The 26,237-nt window shown below is 37.7% G+C and overlaps 1 protein-coding gene across 4 annotated transcripts in view; it reads left to right on the top strand.

Moving 5' to 3' along the window:
• COL4A3 (collagen type IV alpha 3 chain) overlaps positions 1 to 26,237 on the top strand; it is a 56,224-nt gene that overhangs the window by 8,860 nt on the left and 21,127 nt on the right. For 2 of the 4 annotated variants that reach the window (XR_005602680.1, XM_039557206.1), the window contains exons 2-29: positions 2,165 to 2,221; positions 4,508 to 4,597; positions 6,522 to 6,566; positions 7,032 to 7,076; positions 7,366 to 7,428; positions 8,133 to 8,186; positions 8,993 to 9,019; positions 9,620 to 9,697; positions 10,480 to 10,542; positions 11,032 to 11,067; positions 11,182 to 11,223; positions 12,612 to 12,689; positions 14,142 to 14,204; positions 14,463 to 14,519; positions 15,470 to 15,514; positions 16,918 to 16,971; positions 17,357 to 17,398; positions 18,100 to 18,187; positions 18,551 to 18,586; positions 18,923 to 19,087; positions 19,291 to 19,383; positions 20,120 to 20,215; positions 20,565 to 20,635; positions 21,823 to 22,011; positions 22,855 to 23,023; positions 23,917 to 24,009; positions 24,498 to 24,602; positions 25,465 to 25,562. Coding sequence is in view for 3 of the 4 variants with exons in the window: in XM_039557206.1 (XP_039413140.1) it covers positions 2,165 to 2,221; positions 4,508 to 4,597; positions 6,522 to 6,566; positions 7,032 to 7,076; positions 7,366 to 7,428; positions 8,133 to 8,186; positions 8,993 to 9,019; positions 9,620 to 9,697; positions 10,480 to 10,542; positions 11,032 to 11,067; positions 11,182 to 11,223; positions 12,612 to 12,689; positions 14,142 to 14,204; positions 14,463 to 14,519; positions 15,470 to 15,514; positions 16,918 to 16,971; positions 17,357 to 17,398; positions 18,100 to 18,187; positions 18,551 to 18,586; positions 18,923 to 19,087; positions 19,291 to 19,383; positions 20,120 to 20,215; positions 20,565 to 20,635; positions 21,823 to 22,011; positions 22,855 to 23,023; positions 23,917 to 24,009; positions 24,498 to 24,602; positions 25,465 to 25,562 (2,142 nt within the window). In the remaining variant the exon portion in view is untranslated. The remainder of the gene's footprint in view (positions 1 to 2,164; positions 2,222 to 4,507; positions 4,598 to 6,521; positions 6,567 to 7,031; positions 7,077 to 7,365; positions 7,429 to 8,132; positions 8,187 to 8,992; positions 9,020 to 9,619; positions 9,698 to 10,479; positions 10,543 to 11,031; positions 11,068 to 11,181; positions 11,224 to 12,611; positions 12,690 to 14,141; positions 14,205 to 14,462; positions 14,520 to 15,469; positions 15,515 to 16,917; positions 16,972 to 17,356; positions 17,399 to 18,099; positions 18,188 to 18,550; positions 18,587 to 18,922; positions 19,088 to 19,290; positions 19,384 to 20,119; positions 20,216 to 20,564; positions 20,636 to 21,822; positions 22,012 to 22,854; positions 23,024 to 23,916; positions 24,010 to 24,497; positions 24,603 to 25,464; positions 25,563 to 26,237) is intronic. The other 2 variants (XM_039557207.1, XM_039557208.1) reach the window with 2 other exon arrangements.

The raw sequence follows: 26,237 nt of genomic DNA, 5'->3' as shown, positions 1-26,237 counted from the left end.
AACAAAACATTAACCACTGCAGTAAATGTGCTTCAACATGTATAACTGGAATTATGTATCTGTTTATAATAATGCTGTACCTATCACTAAAAACATTTTGGAGAAGAGCTCCTCTATAAATTACTCCAACTGCTGTGGGGTTTTAGTTTTGGTTCATTGGTGAATTGATTTGGTATTCATATAGTTATCTGGCTGTATCCTTTGGCCTAGATTTTAGATAAAAAATCTACTTCATCTAATAGACGAAAGAAATGTAGATTATTATTATGAAAATCACAAAACCAAAAAACATGCAGTATACCTGTGGCTTTGGTTAATACACTTACGTAGATGTTACTGTGAGAATTTTGAATAAACTGTTAATAACTAACATTCAGTTTCCTTATCATATAACCTGGCAACATCACTTTTTTTTTTATGATCCTTTGATAAAGGAGCTACAGGCATCTTGCAAGGATGTGAAAGCATCCAGCAATATAAGTGAGCAATGATTTTTGGTTCAAAGCTCCTGTACAGAAGGCCTAATCTAATCTTACGTAAAAAATTATATGCCAAAACATTTAGTATTATCCAGCTAACTGACTGTGTAATGTTAAATCATCTTTGGTCTTTTCAGTTTAGGTTAAAGTGATATGTGTACACAAAAAGACCTAAATAGATATGAAAGCTTACTAATGGTAAATTAAACACGTTCTAAGCATTCTGACTTCTTGAAGCGCAAAGGCTCTCTTTCTTTCAATAGTTTATTAACGTAGATTAATTTTATGGCATCACAAGTTTCTACATCTTCATGCATTTACCTTCACATTGGATTGTCTTTGATTATAAGATAGAAGGGTTTCTTCTGTATCTGTACACATCAAGTCTGCTGCAGATTATACCTGTTACAGAAGAGTAATTTCATGTGTTGATTTCTCTACATGTCCTGAAAACTGTGCTTTGCATACAGGTATTGTAAAGAATCTAGTATACTTCTAGTATACTTTCACAGGCAGACATAAGGTACAACTCCATGAAGGTCGATAGAATTATAATGATATATATCTGTGTATACATCTTGCCTTGAGCAATGACCCTTTTTATATTGCTTAGCAGAACTCTACCAATAATCTATATTTTGAAGATAATGCTTTGGGATAGAAGTACTGTCATTCAATAGGGCACAAGAAAATCAGTTTTATGAACTATTGAAAGACTGAAAGACAGTCTTATGAACTATTCCAAATTTATTTGGAGATATACATCACTTTATCCTCTTGTATTGATATTTAAAGACTTAAAATATCTGTCATATAACTGACTTGATGAATTTAGATTATCCAGTGCCAGACTGATTGATGTCACCAAGAAGAAATCAGGATACGGTTTGTTGTTAATTCTGCACTAGTGCTTATTCTTGTGTCTCTAGTGATATAATCGTATTGATTAACATAGTAGCGAAGGTAGCATAGTTAGATGGTTTCTGTTTTACATGATACCTTTGTTTTCCAAATTTCTGATGCAGTACCACTTGAATTCTAGCTGTCAGATCAGGGTAAGAATTAACTATTTAATGTTTGCATCTCTTTAAAAATCTAGCTTGAAACATCAAGCTAGATTGATCTGTCTATAAATCAGAGGCAGACACAATAGTATCTGGGGGGATTTGCCTTTCATGGCCAACTTATTTTAATTTCTGCTTTATTTTGTAAATAAATGCTTAAGTATCTGCTCATTGGAGAAATGCTCCCTGCAGCTTTTTTTAAAACTGATAGATGGCATCATCTCACCTAAGTTCAGCCACCTAAAAGACAAGCGGCAATGGTCAGGAATTGTCACGTCCATAGGGAACAGCAGCTACTTGCAGCATCTTTCCTCCATCATAAAAGAAACATAAAAGTTACAAATTTGAAACACTGTGACTGTTGTAATATGAGAAACTGTACAGGTTAAGTAATTCTGTCTGCAAGATCTAACTGATGCTCTTATCTGTCTCAAAAGACAATACAGAGGAATAATGAGCTCTTTGCCAATGTTGAGAATTGCCTCTTCACAAACATTTTTTTTTAAGTTATATTGTCTGTGAAATAATTGCTTAGTAAAACCAGAGATCTCACTTGCCTCTCTCCAAACAACTCAATGAGAAAAATAATTGTATTACAAAGTTTGTATTTTTGTTTTACAGAACTGTGTATGCAAAGGTAAAAGTCCCTGCTTTTGTGATAGCACGAAAGGCAGTAAGGTAAGAACAGATACGTTTTCCTTTTTTAATATTAGCTTATATGCTTGGAAATTGTTAATAGATTACTTCAGTTGATACAGTGAGTGAATTTAGTGTGTGATGGTATTTTGCCAACAGCCTACAGAGAATGATTACCTTACAAAATTCTGTTAACTTTGGGGACGCTATTTAACTAAGACTTTTCAACTGAATTTTTTTACTGCATTAATATGTTTACAGCACTGTATGATGTTTGAACACCAGCAAAACAACTGTCCAAAGCACCAGGTCTCTTTCACTAACTCCTAACAAATGTCATTACCTTGGCAGCAGCTCTCCTGTTACAAATTTCATAATGCCATCAAGAGTGTCATGTTCAGTGCTTCCCTCTTTCCATCTCTGGACCCTGCCCACCCCTCTTTGCCAGTTCCTGAAGGAAAGCTACACACACTGGCATCAAAGAGATAAACCTCTTGTAGATCAAGCAGGGGATGAGTTTCTGGGTCCTAATCACAAACACCTTGCCAGCACTGAAGGAACAGCAAATCCATCAGCAGTAAAAGATCCACAGCTCTGCCTGTTGCCAATAGCAGCTTGGCAGAGGCTCTGAGTGGCTTTTAGACAAACCTGAATTACACAAATGCCAAAAATTCTTTGAGACTCCTGCTTGCAGTTGGAAAAACAACTGATTCACAAATGAAAGGGGCATTATTGAAGAAGTCATGGTTGCAATTCAGGCGAGCCATGAACACAGAAGTTCTCATACTAAACCTTATGAACAGATTCCAGACATCTATAAGGATTTAGGGTTATGATTAGTCCCACTGCTCCCACCTGCTTTTACAAAGTTGGAGAAAATTTATCTGAAAGTAAATAGGGTCATTATTAAAATATATGTTAATAAGTGAGAAAGGAGAATACTAATATTTTCAGTTAAATCTCCCTGTTTGTTTTTCATGTTACTAGCTGGTCTAACCTGACTTCATCCTAAACAGTGAAATTGAGACCAGCTGAAAAACTAGAAAAAAATAAATTGCCCACTAAAAGAGAAATATTAGTAAGAATGGACACCCACAACTTTTCTTTAGCAGTTCCATGTTAAATAACTGAGCAATTTGTAGGCAAGAGTAAATAATTGTTTACACTGATGAAGTTTTTCATGCAGCTATGGAAAATCAGGACAATGACATTAATCGGCATGTGTTGGTAATTATTCAGTGTTTAGAATCCTCCAACCTGAAAATCCTCTGATCTCGTTGATCTGCTAAGAAGAAAGTGTGGCTAAAATTGCCTTTTCTGTAGAGAGGGCAGAAGCTGTCTGGAGAGCGCCGTGCTGCTCTGGATTCAGACAGCACCGCGTGGCTCCTGCCATGGGCAGGCAGGCCGAGGACTTTGGTTTTCCTGTGAGCTGGTACCACACCCCCTCCAGCGGCACATTCTGGGATAGCATTCATCCTTCTGCCTTGGGACGCTGGTGTATGAAATAAACCAGTTTTTACAAAAAGCTATGCCGATTTATTATATAGATCTCACAGACACTTTATAATGCAATTCTTATTTTCATGTGTGTCAAAATATTATGGGATTACATTCTATCTTGAGAGATATAAATATATGTAACTACTAATATATAATTTTTATTTCATTCAGAAGCTATTTAAAATCTGGTGAGTTTGTGGGATTTTGAGGAGTGAGAATTGGTGCAGGGACAAGCCAAAGTATTTTGGCTTCCCAGAGACATCTCTTGGATCCTATCTTGTACATCAAATAAGACACTCAAACTTCTGCACAGCAAAATTTCACATGCTTTCTTTGTATAACTTTCTATAAAGCAGTAGGAAGATTGAGAGAGCTGACAAACCCCTTCTCTCTCTCCCATGTCATGCTGTGATGCAAAAGGTCTTGAACAGGCAGATCTTTACTGATGTAAAACTGAGCATGCTAAATTGCCACTGCCTGAAGAGCTGAAACATCTTTTCCATTTGTCTAAAATATAGAAATATTAACAAGGAATATGTATCAGCTGCTTTCTTAAATTTTCATGCTGTCAGCTAATATCTATACTCTGCAAAATCTTGAGTGCTATCTTGTGTTCTGATAATTCATAATAATTATGAGTATGTGGTGCCATGGGGCCTAGGCAGCACAGAGATGGACCACAAAAACAGGTCAGTGTAGGCAAGCGGCAGTGTATCTGCCACAGCAGCAGAAAGCTAAGAGGTTCTGAAAGTAATGGGTGCCTTAGAAATAAGATATCAAAAGGAGAATTCATGGATATTTTGAGATTAATTATCTTTATGTTTACAGGGTGAAAAAGGCTTTCCTGGTGTGCCGGGTCCACCTGGTCAAAGAGGCTTTCCTGGTCCAGAAGGGCCTCCAGGACCACAGGGACCAAAGGTAGGTATGTATGTGAGACAGAGAGATACACCCAGAGAAACTACTGTGCTTGACAGTCAAAGTTAGCTATGACTGTGTAGACAATTCTGTTTTATAAAACCAAACCAAAACCTGTCTCAGAGCTTCCCATTTGGTGAGGGATGTTGTTTGGTCATCAGCTGCAATAGTCATTTTGACTGCATCAGAGTAGAGCTGATAAGACCATGGGCTTTTGTTGTCAATTGTCCATTGGCCAGTGCTAAAGCAGCTGGACTGAACTGCCAGAGGCAATGAACATGGGTCTAGGCAGACTTTTGCAGCATAGCCTCAGTTTTTGTCTTAATATCTATTAACATCTGAAAAGAAGGTAAACAAGCTACTAGCGAGACAAATATGAAAAATAGATTTAAGAAAATTTGAAGGGAAAGATGGTTTTTAAGATAAATCTTGGTCTGTTTAGGAAATACCTGGTTGCCTGCATGGTGCAGAGGGTGGCTTCAGTGACTTGAGCTTGCTTTCTTTCCTGTATGCCTAAACTGAGGCTGAATATGAATTTTCAATAACTCCTGCATGAGTAGAAAAAAAACTCAACAAAAAGTCACGCAGTAAAAGTGTTTTATGTGTATTTGTTTTGAGGAACAGTATTGCTGTTATCAATAAACTGGCTCTGGTGAATGAATTACTTCTGTGTAAATACGGTGTGAACTCAGCCACAATGTAAATCAGGAAGGTACTACCACAATCAGATTCTGTCTAAGACCTGCACTAATGTGGCTACAGCACTTAACTATACCTTTAAAGAAATGGGCTTTATAGTTTTCATTTGTTTAAGCATTGTTGCATTATTCTGTCCTATCTTATTTTTACAATGCTTTCTGGAAGTGATACTCATGGTAGATTTCATACATGTTGATGAACCCTTTATCTGAGCTCATTGAGGTGTTTAGTACAGCATTTCCCTTTCAGTAGGTGATAATAACTTCTGCAAGAATGGCAAAAAGTAAGATAGTTTATCTAGCAAGACCTCTCTTAGCCTGAATGGCATCTGTTGTAGTGTGTGCCAGTTAGCCTCTCCTATCCAACACTTCTACAGCATCTGAAATGGAATGTGGCCCAAGATTTTAGAAGCTATGCTGCTCTTCACGTTTTCCATTTCCTTTCTGGGAATGGTAAAGTCTTCATACTAGCACTTAAGCTCTATGCGTCTTGAAAGAATTCCAGCAGGTTCTGTCCAGATGTTGCAGTGTCACTGGGGCATTCTTTGCTGTCTTCTTTCAGCCTTGCTCTCCCATCCTGCTTAGCCCCCTTTCAGCTTGCTCTGGTCTTCCTTTCCATGCTCAACAGTGTGGGTGAGAGTACATACATCTCATGCATCTGATCATTACACAGACATCGCCCATATCTGGGCACCTTCCAGCTTTTTCCTCACAGGGAAGCACTTCCAGGTCTCACAGTTTGACCAAATCCATAGCAACCGCATTCTCAACATTATTTTTTTGACCAATGATGAGATATATATTTTTTTTCACTACAAGGGTAAGAGGGTGGCGAGACACTGAACAGGTTCCCCATCCCTGGAAGTTCAAGGCCAAGTTGGATGAGGCTTTGAGGAACCTGTTCTAGTGGAAGGGGTCCCTGCCTGTGTCAGGGAGGTTGGAACTAGAGGATCTTTGAGGTCCTTTCCAACTTGAACCATTCTTTGATTCTATGATAATCCCCTGTAAACACTGAAAGGGAGGGCAAGACACCACAATTTAGGCAAGTTGTATGAAATGTTTGTTTCCTTTATTGACTGTAATAGCCCAATCATTTATTTATTTGTATAGCTGGTTTTGTGTGGGCATATTGATATTGATATTGAAAATATTGAGTGTCCTGTTGACATTTATGAGCTTTTTATCAATTGAAATGAGTTGAAAGATGTTGCTTTCCATTTGTGATCTAGGGTTCTCCAGGGCTTACAGGCTTAGTTGGACCCAAAGGTATACGAGTAAGTGTGTTTTAAACAAACATATATATTAAACGTCTTGCTAATTTCCACCTTGGTTCAATAATTTGTGAAAATAAAAGCAAAGCATTATGTATAATTTCAACGTATGGTTAAAATTTATTACATGGTGTATGCACAAGCATTATTTTTAGACCTTTTGCCCTTTTTGCTACACCTTATGTACAAGGTTATTGCTGTATGTATTTAATATTTGGGTGTGCAGTGAAAAAGTCAGACTAGAATACCATGAAGAATTATCTGGGGTTTTTTCTGTGGACAAAACTGGTGTGTGTTACCTGTTTGTAACCATTATGCTTGGTTTACAATCATAATAGTTAAGGAAGTAACGATCTTTTTAATAGAATCATACTTGCATTAATTCTTATTATGAATGTAATCAAAGAAAAATGCTGATGAGCTTTTGTTTAATATTCATAATATTATTCTCTGGTTTAATTTCGTTAGGGAGTCCCAGGAATACCCGGATTTTCAGGTCCTCCAGGCCTTCCAGTAAGTAAAAATGAAACTGATTTAACCATTTCTCTCTTACTACAGTCTTTAGTGCACAATTATCCTCAGCTCAATGTGCTCACTCTAGTTTCAACATCAACATTGTCTCTGTCAATTGGCCTAGTGATAAAAATCTTGGCATCAGCAATTCTTACTCATTGTAATGATTTAAGAACACATTGTAATATGTCTTGTGAAACACTGCTCCAACATAAACTCTTTCAGTGTTTCTGTAGGGCAATATGAATGTGCAAAAACAAAGCTTGTGTCAATTTCGTGCTTCTTTTAGGGTGAACCAGGAATTGTTGGTCCTCCTGGGCTCCCGGGTGTTCCAGGATGCAATGGCACAAAGGTACAAACCAAGCTGAGTGTTCTGGAGAGTGCGTTTGGCTGTGCTTGGCAATGGCCAAAAAGTGTTCTAAATTTTGCCCAATATACAACTTTGACTTGTTTTGCTTTGTGATTTTATCAGCTAGAAAAACTTGTATCATGGAACCAGAGGAAGGAAAAGTGCTACCTTTTTGTGCAAAATAAATACTTAAATAATACATGCCAATGGCCTTTGCTAAAAGATAATAACGTTTGGTATTTTGACAGATAATACTTTTTTCAGTAAATCCAGAAGGCCTAATAAGTTTCATCCAACATGTCCTTTTGCTGCAATGGGTTATAAAGGAGGTAGTTAATTAATTTTATTTCACTTGCAGTTGGCAATTCATAAATCCTAAAAGTAATTAAAAGAAAAGTCTTAATGTTAAGTTACAGATTTACCAGGTTTTCTTTGCTCTATGAGCATTCTGAAAGAGGGAGTCAGAATAATGCCTACTACAGAAAATCATAGATTTCTAGTGAATCTGTAAACTAATCTGAACAGTCTAGGATAGAAGTCAAGCTGCATAAAATGGGATGATCCTCTTCTAGCAAAATACAGTGGTCATGCACTCCCAGTGCATTTAGTGTGATAGCATAAAAAACTTCTTCTGTAATCACATTTGCCAAAATCAGGCCAAATAATAAACCATAATCTGCATTAACAATCACTGTTACTACTTTCAGGGTGACCAAGGATTTCCAGGTCCTCCAGGTCAAAGAGGTGCTCCAGGCCTTCCAGTAAGTGTCTGCGAAATTCACGATTGTGTGCATTCCCATCACGTAAAGCCAGTCCCTGAAGGAGTGTAAAGCCTCATGTTAGCTCATGCTGACACCACTTGGGGTATATAAATATGCCCATTTTATTAGTATGAAAACTGTGTGATAAAGAGACATTGTCTGCATGTAGGGCCTCAACTTCTTAGTTAATGACTGCATGAAATTCATTGACTGGAGTTAGCTTTCATTGGATACTCGTGAAAATTTGCCACTTACATCTCTGAAGGTGTTCCAGGTTTATTTAATAGATTGCAGTTTCCGTTTGTACCTAAGTATCTGTGAGAAAATAATGGGTTAATTAAGTCAATAAGAACCAGGAATTAAACCCAGAACTTCTCACTCTGGGTGCATGCTTTAATCCTAGGATTTGGGGATTTTTTCACTGTAGAGATGTGTTTGAAAGAGATACTTTTAAACAAATGGAAAAGGAATACTGTCTGTCAACTTCCAGTGGCTTAAAATCTAATAACTTCTAAATATGATCTTTACCAGCTCTGCTGATTTTATTTATTTATTCATTTATTAAGATCAGGCTTCAAAGCTGTTCTGCCTTCACTTGTAGAGTTGTACCTCTGAGAATTACTATTTTTTAACAATATGCCCTTTCTTCTTAAATTGAAATCTGGCCCAGTAAACATGAACCTGGCTATGCACCTTTTTCATAAAAATAAATCACCTGAAGAGCACCAAGCTTAGACAATATTTAGAATGTGTTATTTCAGCACTCTTTTACTCTTCTGTTTCAATATGATTGTTCTTCTTCCTAGGGTATTGCTGGTATCAAAGGAGAGAAGGTCAGTTATTTGCATCATATTACACAAAGTATTTATTGGTTATCAACAATTTGTGTGTGTGTTTGTTGCTCCTAACCTCTCCATTCATGGGAAACAGAAGGTTTGCCTTCCAGAGGAAGCAACCACAAAGTTTGGTGCTTCCATTGTCCTAGCAGCATTCACCTCAGGTTGCAAAATGGTCTATTATTTCTTTTCCCTCAAACTACTGTTACTGCATATAATGAATTTAACACTTTCAAGCACACAAAGAATTAAGCTCCTCTCCCAAACAGTTCATGAATTCATATGGAAATCTGCAGATGCTCTAGACAGTATTTTATAGGGATAAAAAGTAACAAAAATAAATTGAAGACAAGGACAGTGCATGAGTAATGTAGGTATATCTGAAAAGAAGACTGCTCCTAACAGAGAACTGGAAGGCCCGCACAAGGTATATTTGGTTTAATAAAATCTTTTTTATAGTTAGAACTATCCATAGTGGACCATTTCTGTCATTATGCAATTCTGATGTTAATTTCCCTACAAACTGTATTAGAGGACTTGTTGCACTACAGAGTTTACAGCATAACTTTTTATGTTTCTTTTTATTTAATTGTCCAGGGATGCCCTGCAGAAGGATATAGCCAAGAGTATGGTGGAAAAGGTGATCCTGGATTACCAGGAATGCCTGGTCTCCAGGTAACTCAAAATTAAGACGGTGAGGTAGATATGTATAAAAATATACAGTAATATGTATAAACACATTCTATATAACATGAGTATTTATTAAAATTATTTTGCATTTTACATAATTTAAGTGTATTATTTATTTAATATAGATATAGCATTTTTTACAATTATGTCACTGATTTCTAAACCAAAACCAGTCAGTTTTCAGGCCAGTCAGGTTGCAGGCCATCTAATCCAACTCCTAAAATTCCCATCAAAGTTAAGACTGAACAGGTTAGACCAGCTCAACTTCTAGAGTAATAACAAAGCACAGGATTGTCCATATTTCAAGAATGAACATTAACAGGGGAAGGCAAGGCTGAAATTTCTTCTGACTATTGGAATAAACAGAGAGCATTAAATTTAAAAGAAAATAAAAGTGCTTAATTTTCCATTTCTTTGAAAATTAAGCTTTAAAGTATAGGATTTATTGCACAGAATATTTGAAGGATTGAGGGCTTATTAGAGGCATTAATAGGACCATATGGATTATAAGTTCACATTTCTCAGGGGACTTACATCCTCACTTGAGTAGTTTAGTTTTAGAACAGATGTTTTCTCATGTTTCAAAATATATGCCAAACGATGAAGCAATGAGGAAGAATTATACTTCTGTATTCTCCTGACAAAGGAAAAGGAAATTCAGAAGCAAAGCTGCTCCTCTGTTTCTTATTCAGTTCATTGAATTTAGTGTTGTGTTTCACTCATAATCTTCCCAGGAGATTTATTCCTGTTTCTTTTTCAATATGCAGGGTGCCCAGGGTGCTCAAGGATATCCTGGGGAACTTGGACCACAGGGCCCTCCAGGACCTTTAGTATGAATTTATGTCTCACTTGTTACTTTGACCTTTGATTTTCCCCGAACCCTATGGAATTACAGAGATACAAGTACTTGACTCTCCCAGATTTATTTGAGGTCTAGACACATGTGTATGTAAAAACTATGCTTATCTGCACACATCTGATATTTTTTCAGTTGCTTTTGATTATTTTTATGCATGATACTTTCTATATTTTCAGAAGCATCCCTTGTCCATGTAGGCATAAATTTCAATTTTCAAATGACTACCCATTAATTCACTTTAAATACTAAAATGTATAACATTGAGAGATGCATATGTTTGCAACTAGACTGTGTAAACAGTCTGTCACCCACTGGTAATGACTTGTGGCTGTAAAGGTGGAAGAAAAAGTAAAAATGTGATACAAGTTCTGTGAAAGTTGGGTGCTTCAAAACACCTATATCAGAGCAGAAGATTGTAAATTTTTTACCTGAGGATTTTTTTCTTTTTCCTTTTTTGTAGGGCATGCCAGGGAAACCAGGACCTCCTGGACCTAAGGTAGTCTCAGATTGGTAATAAAAATGAAAACTTCTGTTACGTGTAACATAAATTAACTCATGTTGTAGGTGTTTGTAAAATAAAAAAAATAACATTTGGGGATTTTTTTTTCAGGGTCTTATGGGACTGAAAGTAATAGGAGCCAAAGGAAGAAAGGTAATTTCTTAAGAAGCTTTAAACATTTTATAAGTTTTGTTTCTGTTTTATGCATTTTCTGATACGCTGTGGTGAAATTTTGGGGAAGTACTGTGAAATGCATGTTCTCAGTATATATGTGGCAGTCTTTTGTTGAAAAATGGAAACACAGCGATGTCTAAGGTCAAAATGTTTTCACGTAAGAGTCAATGATATAAACTTCTAGGCAGAAGATTGGACACCAAAGAGAAGCCAGTAGTTAGTATTTACTAACACATAGCATTAAATTAATATGTATAATTTGTGTGGTGCTCCTGAATGCTTATCTAAGCAGATAAACACTGGTAAATATATAGCATCTGTAGTCTCACAACTTCTGTCCAATGTATTTGCAGTGTCAGCCCTTGTGATGCTAGAAAAACTCCCAGATTTTGAATAAAAATTGAATAACTTGTCTTTCATGTTCTTACTTTGTATTCCATATAATTGGCAGGAATTACTACAAATGCCCACATTGTCTCTCAGCACCCCAGCCTGCAGCTGCAGGACCAGTGTAGTCAATCTGAATATCCTTGCAAGAAATTAGGACATCTCATAATTACGCTAATTGACCTGCACAGATTCAGCTGTGATTGGTTTTAATGTTGTAATCACTGCCAGGAATTGCTAGGAGTTTCCTGGAAAAAAATTTGTGTATGGACCTGGTTATTCATTTGCAGTAGGTCAGGTGACCATGGAACATCTTGCTTCCTTACAAAAGAGTGGCACATTCTTTGCTGTTATGCTGCAAATTCATGCAAAAGCATTCCACTAGATTAAAATCACTGGAAATTGTATATATTGTTTCGCTGAGTTCCACAGGAAAGATTCACATTGAGAACTTCCCCTGTTCTGAAAGATCCTTAATGAAAAAGTGCACTTCACCACTAATGTTGTCAGTGAAGGACATGGGAAAGCTTGTTTTGTCCATTAGCACCACGATTCTGTGATCTCCTTGGAATACCCAGACTGCAGTTTGGAGGATGTCACCAAAGACAGTTCATGTAATTTACTGATTGACATAATTAAATAGAGAGAAAAATTGTAATCAAGGAGATATTTTTACTTGATTTATAGTTTAAATAGTTATGTAACAAACAAATAGGATTAAAAATATTAATTGTTTCTAGAAACTTTAACAGTAATCAGCATATGCATTTTTATATTGATCAGCTAGGGGAAAGTTAAATCTTTAATATATGTCTTTTTTACTGGACTATAAATAGCAAGCAAAGGGAAATGTCAACTGGATTAATGGCTGAGAGTAATGACAGAAGAATATTCACTATATCAAAAGTGTAGCAGTAGTAATTTGAAATAACAAAAACACACTGTTTGTGATTTTCTCTATTTTTCTTTTTTCTTTCAAGGGTGACACTGGGTTAACCGGACCCCCTGGGCCCCCAGGAACTGTTATTGTGACATTAACTGGACCAGACAACATGACGGTAGTAAAATTGTTAAACATCACATTCAGATACACCAACTGACTAGGCTTTACTATGAGAGGACGTTTTCATCTTCACTGCTCTGATAACATTTCCTTTTAGTCATTCTAACATTTTTCAGACTTGTTTAATTAGATTCTAAACTCTCTTAGAGTGTCTGTGTAGAGCCAGCGTGGCTGAGGCCTGTGTGCCCACGTGCACATCTGCACATCTGCACAATGCCAATGCAATTCTTCTTGCCTACCAGTACCCCACCTGCCGTGAACCTCTGAGTACATGAAGTGTAAATTACTGCTGCTTCACCAAATCCACATGGATGTTCTGATCAAAGCCACAGCTGAGTTGACCTCTGGGCCTTGTCACTGAGAATGCCAGACTCTGAGCATCCAGGGTTTCACAAAAACTTACAACATGTTCATGTACATGTAGTTTGTTTTCTCATTGTTTTTACTGAAACATGAGTAATGACAGAAAGTGTTGGAAAGACAATGAATATGGAAGAAAATAGTGTGATTCAGCTTTCTTTTTAAGTATTACTTTGTGAATTTAAATTCTTGCAATGTATCCTTATATAGAAATTAAGTAGCAGGAGTTGATATAATTTTAAGTATTCACTTATTAACAGGACAAGTCTTTAACCTGTTCTTGTTTCTGTTTTACTTACGTAATTTGCATCTAATCTATGGAGTCATCCAAAGTCTCTCTCCATTATGTGCTAAAATAAAAGTGAGTTTTGCATCAAGACTGTATTGAGGAGGGAAGAGAAAGATCACAGAAGCAAGGTTCAGCTTTTAGGCACACCACCTCTCCCTGTTTAAATCAAATAAGGCCACATGGAGTACTTCCCAGCCACAGCTGTGGTGGCTTATCATGACAGAATGGCAATTTTTCAGAGACATTGAGCATTAAGGCTTAGAAACCTCTCAAAACTCCTTACATAAATAGTTTGGAGCATGACTCTAACCAGGTAATAATTAGACAGTCCATAAAATTCAGCTTTACAGTGACCTTAGGATGTGGCCCGATGGTGTACACAGTAGTGTAATCTTGCACCCACAGAGACAAGGATGCTGTAGGGTAGCCACAGCATTTATGTTTTGGAAGTAACTCTAGCTCCAGTGAAACAATTAAGGTTTATTTGGGCTTTTTGCTTGTTTCTTGTTGCCATTTGTGGCGCTATTTACTGAGGTCCCTTTGCATGCAGTCACAGGTAGGTTGTTTTGACCTAGCTCTATTCTGAAATGTGCAGAAACAGTTTCCTTTTCAAACGTCATAGACTTAGGCAGGAGCATTGATACAAGGTTTCTGTTTCTTAATCATTTGAGTAGAACTGTCTCTGCTCAAAGAATCTTGCTGGTGACATATGGATTTCCTCTTCGTAGAACCAGACTGTCATGGTAAGCATAGAAAAATCCAAGATACCACAGTAAGCTCTTCTTTTCTGTGTAATAGGACTTGAAAGGAGAAAAAGGAGAAAAAGGATCAAGAGGACCCCCAGGGCCAATGGGGTTTACAGTAAGTGGCCAGAAATAAATTCCTTAAATCCAGATGTTCAGGCAGTATCACCTAGTACCTGCTACTCTTTACAGCCCAGTATTTACACTAATTATTTCAACCTTTAATGACAAGAATGTAACTAATTAATAGAATAAAACACCTATTAATAGCATTCCAACTGTATTTTTTTAAAAGATAAATAATCATAAAATATATATTTAACTTAGAAAATGTGAGTTTCAAAATATGAGTATCCTCAATGTGCTTTTGTTACAGGGGCCAGTTGGTGATTCTCAGAGTGAAAAGGGTGACCGAGGAGAACCAGGAGCACAGGTATGTGCAAACAGTTGAATACACATGTGTTAGTCCTTTCTGGAAAGCAGTTTTGAACTAGTGTTGCTGTCCAGGTTTTGCCTCACTGCTCCTCGGAGCAAATTTGCTTAGATTCAAAAGCTCTTTCTTGCAGTAAACTAGACAAGAGCTGGAAGTCAAGTGACTTAAATGAGTACTTTGAGTGAAGGTCAGTTGCTTGTGAGTATGCTTCCATTTTTTTTGCTATAAAGGCTCTGCTGTTGAACTTAGTAAAAAAGTGCTCTGCTATACATGTACTAGCTTTATAATGCAAGGGTATAAGTAGAAGAGAAAACATTGGGTTTACTTGAGGCAGCAGATTTAAATTAGTATGTTCAACCAGCAGCTGTGTGGAGACATGAAGAAAAGTTGCCTAAGAGTTATTCCATTAACAGCATAGTATATGAAAAAATAATACGTTTATTTTAAAAAGTATACATATTAAAATGCAATTTACCTGATTATATCTTTTTTAGGAAGATAATTAATGGAAAGCTATTACTTTTATTCAAATGCCCTTCAACTTGAAGAGAAATTACTTAATGAAAAGGAATAGGGAGTGCACTTCAAAGGTATCTGAAGCAGGGCAGTAGATGGAAAAGTGAAAACAGAAGGAAGAAGCATGTTTTGTCATTTGTCTTGTTTCTGCAAGAGCCTGATTTTTCACCAAGCTTTCTGTACTTCCCTGGCACTTTGTACTGGTGAAGTCTGGCAGAAGTAATCCTCCACAGGAGGAGGAATGTCAATGGAATATCTTACTACCCGTTTTGTAGAGTTTTATGAACTCTAGTTGTGATTAATGAATACTTTAAAATAACCTTAATGGCTTTTTACAGTTTACACAGTTTACAGCATCGAATTGCTATGCTCTTTGAATGCAATATCCCCAATTTTAGGGTTTTTTTATTTTATTTTACATTTTTCCTTTGTAGGGCAAACCTGGAAAAGAAGGTGCTCCAGGTCCACCTGGCTTACCGGTAATGAAGGAAGCCTTCTAAATGTTTTCTGAGTAGTAGTCATCTGTTTATGACAATTCTATCTTCCTGTCACTGCTTTCTCTCATTGTGGAAAGTGTTTGAAAAGTTGATTTGCATACACTGAAACATTTCCTTCACACAGCTGGCCTTGGAACATACCATGTTCTTGTAGATTTATGTGCAGGAGACAGAGGCTCAGGTCATAGATGCTATTGCTTCTATGTCAAATAAAGACCTGTTGCTTGCTGCTGACTGTCTAATGAGTTTGAGACACACTCCAAGTTAAGCAAAATTAATTCTACTGAGTTTTTTTCTGGTTAGTCACATGAAATTTTTGCAAAAGAGTTATACCTTCCCTTTAACATAAATTGAGAAGAGAAGTTAATGGTTTTTAATCACTAGAATCAGAGACACCGTTTTATGAAGGAAAGTTATTGCCAGGGTCATGGCTGTCTTGGCCTGAAACAAGATGACTGATAGCTATTAAACTGTCATTTTGTCAACATATAGTTCTTAAAATATGCCATTTTAGAAGTAAAATTGTCTCATTTGTGTACTAATATAAAAGCTGATGTTGTTCAAATGTGTTTTCAATGGGTTAAATATCAGTTCTTTTATTTACTTCACCTCTACTTTAACAGCATCATTAGAGTAGCAGTGACCTTATAAACATCCTACCAAAATTCTTACTGCCAGAATAGCCCATTGCACATGTATCTTACTATATCATCTTTTTCATGCTAAAATGACCTTCACAGGCAGTCTAAACACATTCCAGTCTGACAAAGAGCACTGAATGACAGACCACAAAGCTCTACTGCCTCAGCTAACAGAAATAAAACTTTCTGTCATGACAAAGGCATGTCATTGCTCTGTTCTCATTTCAGCTTTACTCACTAGCAGTGCATTCAACTGCATAAGTCTCCAAGAAGTCCCTCTCCCTTGCCTGTATTCACTTGCAGAAAGCCTTAGTCTGCACTGTTTTCCATCCTGGTGCTGCTGACACCTCTTGAGATCAGCGCCATCCCACAGACTGACTTGAGTTCTGGGGGAGGGTGTTGAATGTGAGAGTCTCATACCGTGTTCAGTTTCTCCCCTTCAGAAATAGTTTGCAGAGGGAGAAACAAATCAGCGACTTCTACATTTGTGCCATTCAGAGTAGCTCCCCTCTGGGACTGTTGGAGTGTGCCATAAGAGAGGCAGGTTTGGATGGGACACCTGTAGCTTTTCCTACAGGCATGGAGCTGTACCTCAAACTGGGTCTTTCACGGCAGTTTCTTCCCCTGAGCAAGTTGCATTCACTTTGCCATCACCATGAAAGATTAAAGCTTTTACATTTTAGGTCTTGCTGATGTCAGTGCTAGAAGTTTAATCCTCATAAAATTGTGTACTGTCACCTGCAGGGCCAAAAGGGTGAACAGGGCAGGCCAGGACTGGCTGGAAGGCAAGGAGCTAAGGTATTGTCCAATGGTTTTTTTATCACTTTTGAGGATGAGGATGAGGATGAGGATAAGGTATGTTTAGGGGTTATGATATAATTTTATGTATCGTTGTGTTTCACTTGGCCTGAGAGATGACAAATAAGGATATCATGGAATAGGAAATGAATCAGCTAAAACAAACCATGTGTTTGAACTGGTGTCTGTCTATGTCTGCTGATGACTTCCTGTAGTTTTTGGTGTATGCAGCTGAATGGTTGTGTAAGGAACAGAGACAGGAAGAACTGGTCAGGAGCAGAAGTTTTTCTTTAATGTTTTGAGCAAGGTACCGAAGTAACAGTGGGTAAATGTCATTACACATACTGTTTTTAATAAACAAACCTATCTTTGTCCTCTGATGAAGGGCATGAAAGGAAACACTGGTCCACCTGGAGCTCGTGGTCGAGTAAGTGTAAATTATTTCATACATCATTTTTCTAAACCATTAGAATAATCCAAACTGTCTGCATGAGCCAGTAATGGATGTCCTGTGATGCTCTAATCAAGCATGGCTTTCACAAAGTACTGATATTGCTGGGATTCTCACACAGGTGATATCTTCCTTCATAGGGAATTGGATACAAGATCTGTGCCTGGTTAGACCTCACTCAGATGAAGCAATTTTGGCAGGAGATTCGACTGTCAAAGAACAGTTACAAAAATTCATAGGAGTTAATATTTAAACCAATTTCTGATCACTTCCAGAACAGGTGGCATTCATTTTAAAATCCTAAGAAGACTTTTTAAAGAAAGCAAGAGTTGCTATGAGTACAATTTCCCTGTCTAGTCATGCTGTTTCCCTAGTGGCTTTCCTAAAGGCCCCATGTGCATCTAATGGAAACCTTTGGCCTAAATTGTTCAAAAGAAATAGCTTTGTAAAAAGCTGAAGTGTTTGTGATATTGACAGAGTACTAAAAAGACACTGCTTCTAATAACAATTATTTTGTCATTTCTGGTTGCTTGTAATTAGTAAGGTCTTGTGGGCTCAGAACATCAGAATTATGAATGAGATCAAAACACTTCTTTAATCAAATGTTCAGTGTGAGGTACTGTGCTTCTTCTCTTCATTCTTGCAACTCTTTATTTTCTCACCATCTTTCTCTTGAGATGGAGTATTATGATTATGTGGTTGGTGAAAAAGGGGATGAAGGACCCCCCGGACCTCCAGGACCAAAAGGTCAACATGGCATGCCTGGTGAGTGGGACATCAAAACTACAATTTTGTTGCAAGAACAGTCCACTCAAAGGGCTTATTGCAGACTACATTTTAAGCAAAGTTCTTCTGCCTTTACCAGAATATTTCCTGAACTCACATATAATTGCTAACTTGAAAGGTAGCCTGAGACTTTGATTTATAGCAGTATTTCCCCTTTAAAATAATTGTCAATATGCAACAGTTGCATGAGTGGTAGATGCCCACTCAGGCAAAACCAAGTTCATATTTTAACTTTTAAGCTTAAAATGCGAAAGATCAAAGTTTGTATTCAATGGTATTGAATAGTGACTTTGCAGAGTATAGAGTGGTTTACCTCAAGCTTTTAATATCTTGATTTTGCAGGACCACAGGGTCCTCCTGGAGCTGCCGGTAGACCAGGTATGTGCAGTAATCCAGTTCCAATAATAAAGTACATTGTTCTTCCTGTCTGTTGCACTGAATCAGCTTTGTGAAATGTTAATTTCAGATGACTTTAAAAATATCTTTAAGTGGTAAAAAATTGTCACCCAAGAGCTTTGATGGGTCTAATACTTAGGTTAAAGATCATTTTAAAATGTCTAGATTCTCACTGTGATTAATAAATTTCAAGATAAAAAAGATTTGTGGGATTAACTTGGTGTGATTGTCGGTCACTCATCCTATTGAGTACTTACTTTGCTTTGGAATTCCATTTCTTCTTTAACTCTCTTTTTGTATTTTTTCCCCTTTGGTTAGGTGTGTCAAGACCTGGTCTGAGAGGTCCCCCAGGATTTCCTGGGCCAAAAGGAGCTAAAGGAGAGAAAGGACAAACTGGCTTGTGTATTGTAGGCCCTCCAGGACTGCCTGGTATTACTGGCAGGCCTGGTTCTATTGGATTACCAGGTCCTCCAGGAGAACCAGGTACTTCTAGTTGCAGGTGTTACGGATTTTTCCAAGTAGCTCTCTCTTTTAAATGAATTGTTGAATATCTCAAGTTGGAAGGGACCCATAAGGATCAGAATACTGTCTCCAGCTCATCCCTGCAACTTTTTTCTCTCTTAGCAAGTGGAGAATTGTGTGAATAATCTGCTGATGTAATGGTTTCATGATAATTTCATTAACAGGTAGAGTAATATTTGGAACTGGCCTACCAGGACTTCCTGGAGAGCCAGGGTGTACAGGACCTCCGGGACCTCCAGGAGATACTGGCATGAAAGGTCGGTTTCAAATAACTGTCTCTCAGAAGTAGATGGTACAATCCAGTAATCTTCATGGATCATCATTATATATTTTTTTAAATTTAATTTACCTCAAGTCATTTGCTGAGTTCAGAGTTTTAAGAACATTCATTAGGAATTGCAAGATGTCATCCTCCCCTTACATCAACTGAAAGAGTGCTGCATGTGTCAGTGCAGTACACCAATGGTACAGAACTGTGGCAGGGTGTAGACCTTCGCTGGAACAAACAGTTCCTACAGATTGGTAGGGCCTGTACTCTCCTGTTGTTAAGTTCATGCTGACAGTTGGTGTCTGAAAGAAGCTGCAACTTCCACCCACAGGAGCTGCTGAATCTCTTTGCCCTTTGCTTGTCATTAGAATGACCCTGAGTGTTATGGAGCTCTGTTAGTTTGAAGCGTATGTCCCTTTCTTCTTTTGAGAGAATTTGGCTTATCAGTAGAGTGACTGTATCCAAATTGTTTGCTAAAATTTGACTTGAAAAAAATCAAGAGATTTAAACCAAATGTTTCTGTCCTTTCAATTAACTGTAGTCAGTTCTGATTAACTGACCACGGGTAGTTTATTACTGTGTTGGAAGTGATCTTCCAACCAAATTAAGGCCATGATTCTACCACTCCTGGCCAAAAGGTGTTAGCTATAACAAACTAAGTAGCACATTAGTTAAGCTTGAAAATTACTTGCTGTGGAGCAACTCATGATTTATTTTCATTCTAGGTGATGATGCTCTTGTGTGTACTGATTGCAGCTATATTTTGGGAATACCTGGTCTTCCTGGTTCTCCTGGGCCTCGTGGTCAGGATGGCATGCCTGGTAAATTGTCTTGTTCGTAATAGGATAGTAGGAGTGTAAATGATTTTGCTTCTAGCATGACAATCAGGTGTAGGCATGTGTGCAGCCTGCAAGTCCTTGAACTAGCCCTGAGGTGATGATGAGTGTGAGAGCCTGGTGCAGTTCCCTCTGCTAATACGAGCACAAGCCCTAAAGGACCTGAGCACAGAGTGCTGATAGGCTTAGGTGCAGCCTAAAGCCAGCTCAGTCTATGATGATGTAGTCAATGTAACAACAGAAACAATGAATGCTGGGTGCAGTTATTGGAGCTTGTTAAAATCCATGTCCTTGTTTTCATTTTTCTTTAAAAAATATACTGTTTCTTTTGCAGGTAGAGAAGGAACAACAGGTCCAAAAGGTTCTCCAGGTTCTCCAGGAACACCAGGGTTTCCAGGGGCTCGAGTAAGACTGGTTTTTCAGATTAACATTCAGATCCCACAAGAATTATTTCAGAGAAACCTCATGGCTAGTGTTACATGCAGTGTTATACTGGGTGATCTCAACAGGTTTTTTCCTGTAGTAATGAGTGTGTCTGCATGGGAGGCAAGGCAGAGAATGTGATGTATGGTTCACACAGCTCTACATGAGCCTGGTTGCTCAGTGCAGCAAGTTGGCCCAGGCAGTGAGGCAGGTGTGGTTAACCCATGCTGCATTTCATTTCATGGTGCTGAAACTGCTTGTTCTGTCTGGTATGGGTAGTCTGTAGTTAACCTTTTGTTCCTTTATGTAATTCAATAATCATGGCAGTGGCTGTAAAGCATATATGAATTTTTGTGTGCTGTGATCTTTGTCAGACTTCTGACTTCTCTTGTTTCCAGCATACTCAGGAGTTGCTAAAGCCCCAGCTGTGCAGAGAAACTTGTTTCTCATAATACACTCTTCAGGGGTGCAAAGGACAGTCCTTCCTGGGAAATGTTATGAAGAGGGAAGGCTGCCACCTGCTGCCACACACATGCCATTTGGTTGTTCTAACTTGTGCCTGTAGTAGTAATTCTTTATGGGAAAGTACAGCCAGTGCTATCCAATTAAAAAAATCGTGCACAAGTATTTGTTGTGGTGGTTGCTGTACAGATGCAGAATGAGTCTGCTAACAGGCTTTGCCAGGAGATGCCTAAGAGTTCATGAGCCCAAGATAACTAGAGCGCAGTGTGCTTTCAGCTTGTACTAGTTTTGGGATAGTATACCCACTTTGTAACCTGTGGGGGAGAAAAGGGATAGCGAAGTTAAGTATGAACAGAGCCAGCTATGGCACTTAGAGTGTCCCTGGGGAGATATTCCCATGTGGAGGAGAAATCTCTAACTAGGTCTTAAAGTCCTTCTTTTTGTGCCATGGTCTTACCCATTAAATTATGCTACATTACTCCTGCTTGTAGTAGCATAAATGAAATGGTAGACATGTCAAAAGATGTAAAGGCAGGAGAAAAAGAAAAAAAACCCAAAACCCTGTTTCATTGAAGTGTGCCATTACAGAGAATAAAGGTGAGAATAAGAAGAACCCCTCTGAGGTATTTAATTTAAAAAAAAAAAGAAAACTTGAAAACAGATGACATATATCTAGCACTGAAATTCTTTTGATAATTCTATTCTAGGGACCTCCAGGTTTTAGAGGAGATCAAGGAAGTAAAGGATCAAAAGGTGAGCCAGGATATGTACATCCAGAAGGGCCAAAAGGTGAGCGAGGAGATCCAGGAGTCAGGGGAGACAAAGGAAGAAAAGGTTCAAGTGGATTTCTGGGAAGACCTGGCTCTAAAGGATCCAAGGGTTCTAAAGGTGAAGAGGTGGGTATGCACTGTTTGCAATTAATATGGAAGTCATGGAAACCTAAGTCAGTATTTTATCTTTTACAACAATCTGTTTAATCTATGCAGTTATTTCAATTGGATATCCCCTACCTGACTGAGAGTACTGTCCTCAACTATAACCACCAATATGCATGAAAGAATGAGAGGAAATACTCTGATGTAATACCAGAGAGAGATGAGGCCAGAGTAGGTACACATTGCTGAAAAACCTCAGCAGGATAGTGAGGTGTTAGTTTGGATATTTATACTGGAGCATTATGTTGGATTTCTATGATGGATAAGATCTTTTTTAAAAATATTTTCCTAACTACTTATAATGCTTAATAATTCAGTCTTTAAGAGTTAATCTTCAGTGAGGACTGACCATAAAACTAGAATCATTAGAGCAGAGCTCAGCAGAAACAAAAACTAACAATTATTGTTGTGTTATGTTGGCTGAGAAACTGTTAACATGATTCGGATACAACTGTCTCTAAGCCTGACTCCACAGTATTCAAGGAGAATCAGAGCTGAGGTGGGTTTGTTTTTTTGCCAAATGTGTTTTAAAACAGAAGACAAGTGTACAGTGCAACAACATAGTGATTGGAAAAAATCAGGCAATTGTATTTATTTGTACTGTTTCCTCTGTCTTCGTAACCATTGATATTCAAATTTATATTCATTTAATTACATGTAAACCAGAGGAAAACTTTTCTCTTAAATTATCAGAGCTACTCTGTTATTGAAATAATACAAAATTATAGTCAGAGAAATGGGTATTTTGTTAAGAAAGCTGGTGTGGAAATCAAGTAATGCTTGGTACACATGTGTAATCATTAGGGATTGGCTGGATCAAAAGGAGATCGAGGACTACCTGGATTGCCTGGTAGACTTGGGCTTCCTGGAGAAATGGGGCTTCCTGGACTGCCAGGGTATGGACCACAAGGAGTAAGAGGTTTTAAAGGCTCTAAAGGAATACCTGGACCACCTGGATTACCTGGAGAAGCTGGTTTGTAACTTAGCTATTTTACTGTGTTTTACCTATGTTAAAGAGTTCTTGATTAAAATTGCAGAGATAGATTGAAGTCAAAGACATAATTTATGAAACATGGCAAACCTCTCCTTGCCATGGAATTTCCACAGCGTTGTCCCAGCTTTGGTCCCTCGGAAGACAATAGCAAAAGTCTTAGGGTCATAAGATAATTGAGGTTGGAAGGGACTCTGTGCATGAAGAGGGGGATGAAGTAAAGCTCAGCACAGAGACATCTATGAAATCAGACCAAGTTACCCAAGGCATTATCCAGTTGGTCCTTGAAAACCACCAAGGACAAAGACAGCAAACTGTCTCTGGGCAACGTGTTGCAGTGCTTGACTGTCCTCACTGTGGAAACAAAAGGTATTCAAATATGCATCCAGTCATCATCATTAGTGTAAACTAAGTCAGCAGGGTTAAATATGAAGGGCATCATAATTTTTGAGTGCTGGAAACGTAACAGTGTAGGTCTTTACAAGCAAGCATAATCTGGAAGAACTCACCTGAATGGCAGATACAGTCAAGGTTGCTTAAAAATAATGCCCATTGAGTCTTTACGATATGGAGTTGCAGATTTAAGCATTTCTCAGTTGCATCATTTTCCTGGTGACTTTTTCCTTCCTTTTCTGGGTCTTTACTAGACTGCAGGAGAGCTGAGAGGAAGACTGCAGGTGTTGATAAAATGATTTTACTTAATGAAGCCAGGATGTGAAGGCTTTTCAAAGTCTGTTGGAGTTTCAGAAACATGGAAACTGTGGAAGACTACATTTTTAGCCAAGGAGATTGATCACTAATATTTTTGAATGCTTGAGATTACACATTGCCCAATTATATGCCCTTGTAATATTTTATTATGTATTTGCTGAAAGGTCTGAAAGGAGAGACCAGTAGGGCAACTCCATTACCTGCATTGCCGGGACCTCAAGGACCACATGGTTTGCCTGGACCACCAGGAGTGCCTGGTGAGTACTGCACTAAATCAGTAAAACAGTTAAAATCAGAGATTGGTTAACAGTCAGGTTAACTGCAAGGCATCTTTACAGGACAATAGTCCTTAAAACTGTCCTGAACAGCACAGGAAGTTTTTTGACAGCTTTATGGTAGCTTCTGTTCTTATAGTTGCTTCTGTTTCAATCCTCATGCCTATAATGTGTGTTTTTAACCTCTCAAGAAATGGAAAATTTTTGCCTGCATGTAGCTGTTTCTAGGAGTCTGGAATTTGGCCAGGTTACATAAAAACTTAACTCACAGACTCATCCATGCTTTGGTACTGTGAATGCAATTAGCATTTTAACTGCGAAAACCTGCAGCGAAGGAGAAATAGTGTCTAAATTGTAATGTAATCTACACTTGTGTCCTTATTAATAATGATAAACTCTAACACACCTTATCTTACAAGTTGATGTTCTGTGGTAAGAAAATTCACAGTTTACTTATTTTGTTTGTACAGGTAGGGTTGGAGCAAGAGGTCAGCCAGGTGATCCAGGACATTCAGGACCAACAGGTGACACAGGCTTTCCAGGACTTGGGTTTCCTGGAAACCCAGGTCCAAAAGGTAAAATACTGTTTTTGATCTTCTTTTAAAATAAAGCAAAACAAACAAACAAACAATCTCTTTTTTTTTTTTTTAAGTACACCTTAAAATAATTAGCAAGTTAAAAAAATAAATCAATGAACAGACAGAAAATATTTTTAGCAGTCTTGTAATTTACTGCCTTAAATCTTAGAAATTCCAAGTTTGAAATATTTTGAAGTATTTCAGAGTATCAAGTATCAAAGCTGACAGTAGGGAAATATTTTAAAAGACATTGATGCTTTCTGGAATACTGCCCGAACAGGTGCAGCTATCTCATCTGAGTGCTTAATTCAGATGGATTCTCTTTACCTGGATATGTGTTACAGAGACAGAGCTGTGTAAGTGTCAGTACTTTATTTTTAATCAATTTTGGTTATGTACAGTGCAATACCTGCTCTAGTGTGCAGGTAATAGAAACCATTTTCAATACTGTAAATTTGGCCATTCCTCATGCAAAGTTATAACTCCCTTTGAACACTAGAAATACTAGGAAATTCTCATAATCCTGTAAGGACAGGAGGTAACAAAAAAGCTTTTTTACAGTACTAAAACTTGTACCAAGCTGCTTGTTAAAGAGAACAGTAGGGAACTGACATTAGTATGGCTTCACTTGAAAAAAAATGGTGATTTGCTTCAAATCAGTTAATTAACAAGTAGTGTTACAGTCACTTTTGAGTGAGTATGTAAGGAACAAGATGCTGTGTGTCACATCAGCTCTGAAATCAAGATGCTCCCTTCAGTTCATGCAAGCTGCATTAGTGTCAGAGGCTCATAACTGCACACATACAAATACCTTTTTGTAAAATAAAGCATCTGTACTCCCATTTAATTCCTTTTGCAGGAGATAAAGGACTTGCAGGAGGCAGAGGGCCACCAGGTCGTGAAGGAAAGACTGGAGATCCAGGCCGAGCTGGAAACCTAGGACAACCAGGACAAAAGGTTTGGTTAGAAATACAGCACAGGCTTTTCCATAGGTCCCATTCATTAAATTTGATACTGAGCAAATAAATTAAAAATTGTAAGGATTATAGGAATTCCTTTATTTCTTGACTAGTGATGCACAAACTATGAAATTAAATTCTTTCTATAAAAAGGGGCTCAAGCCAAAATTTTAGATCCAAATACAAGATTTCAGAACTCCAAGTGTTTGGCATGTTTCCGTACTTCAGCTTTCAGACCACAAGGAGGATATTGCATTGCTTACAGCAAAAAAATTAAGGCCACAACTGCTGAAAAGATGCCTATTCAGAAATCTAATTAAGCATATATTTAATGGAGGTCATTGACAAGTGAGTATGTATTTCATTTAAGCAAGTGCTCTGTTGAATTGAAGCATGAAGAAAGTAGGTTGGAGGGAATACGGCAGCTACTCTTGCTGATTAGCAGAAGCTAATCTACTGATTCTTGACTACTCTGTAATTAGGATTCAACTTTGAACACAATATTAACACCTAAATGATTTGAAAACATGGCATTTCTTTTTTTGTGTGTTTTTTTTTGTGTGTGCCCATATGTCATTCTTTTGTGTGGTTTTTGACATGACAAAGGAAGTGGGTTGAGGTTGGGATTTTTATTTCTGTTTATTTAATTATTATTTTTATTCTGTGTATTTCT

Source organism: Corvus cornix, chromosome 9 (genome assembly GCF_000738735.6).
Source record: "Corvus cornix cornix isolate S_Up_H32 chromosome 9, ASM73873v5, whole genome shotgun sequence".
NCBI lineage: Eukaryota > Metazoa > Chordata > Aves > Passeriformes > Corvidae > Corvus > Corvus cornix.
Note: the sequence above shows the minus strand (reverse complement) of the source record. Positions and strands in the feature narration are given on the sequence as shown.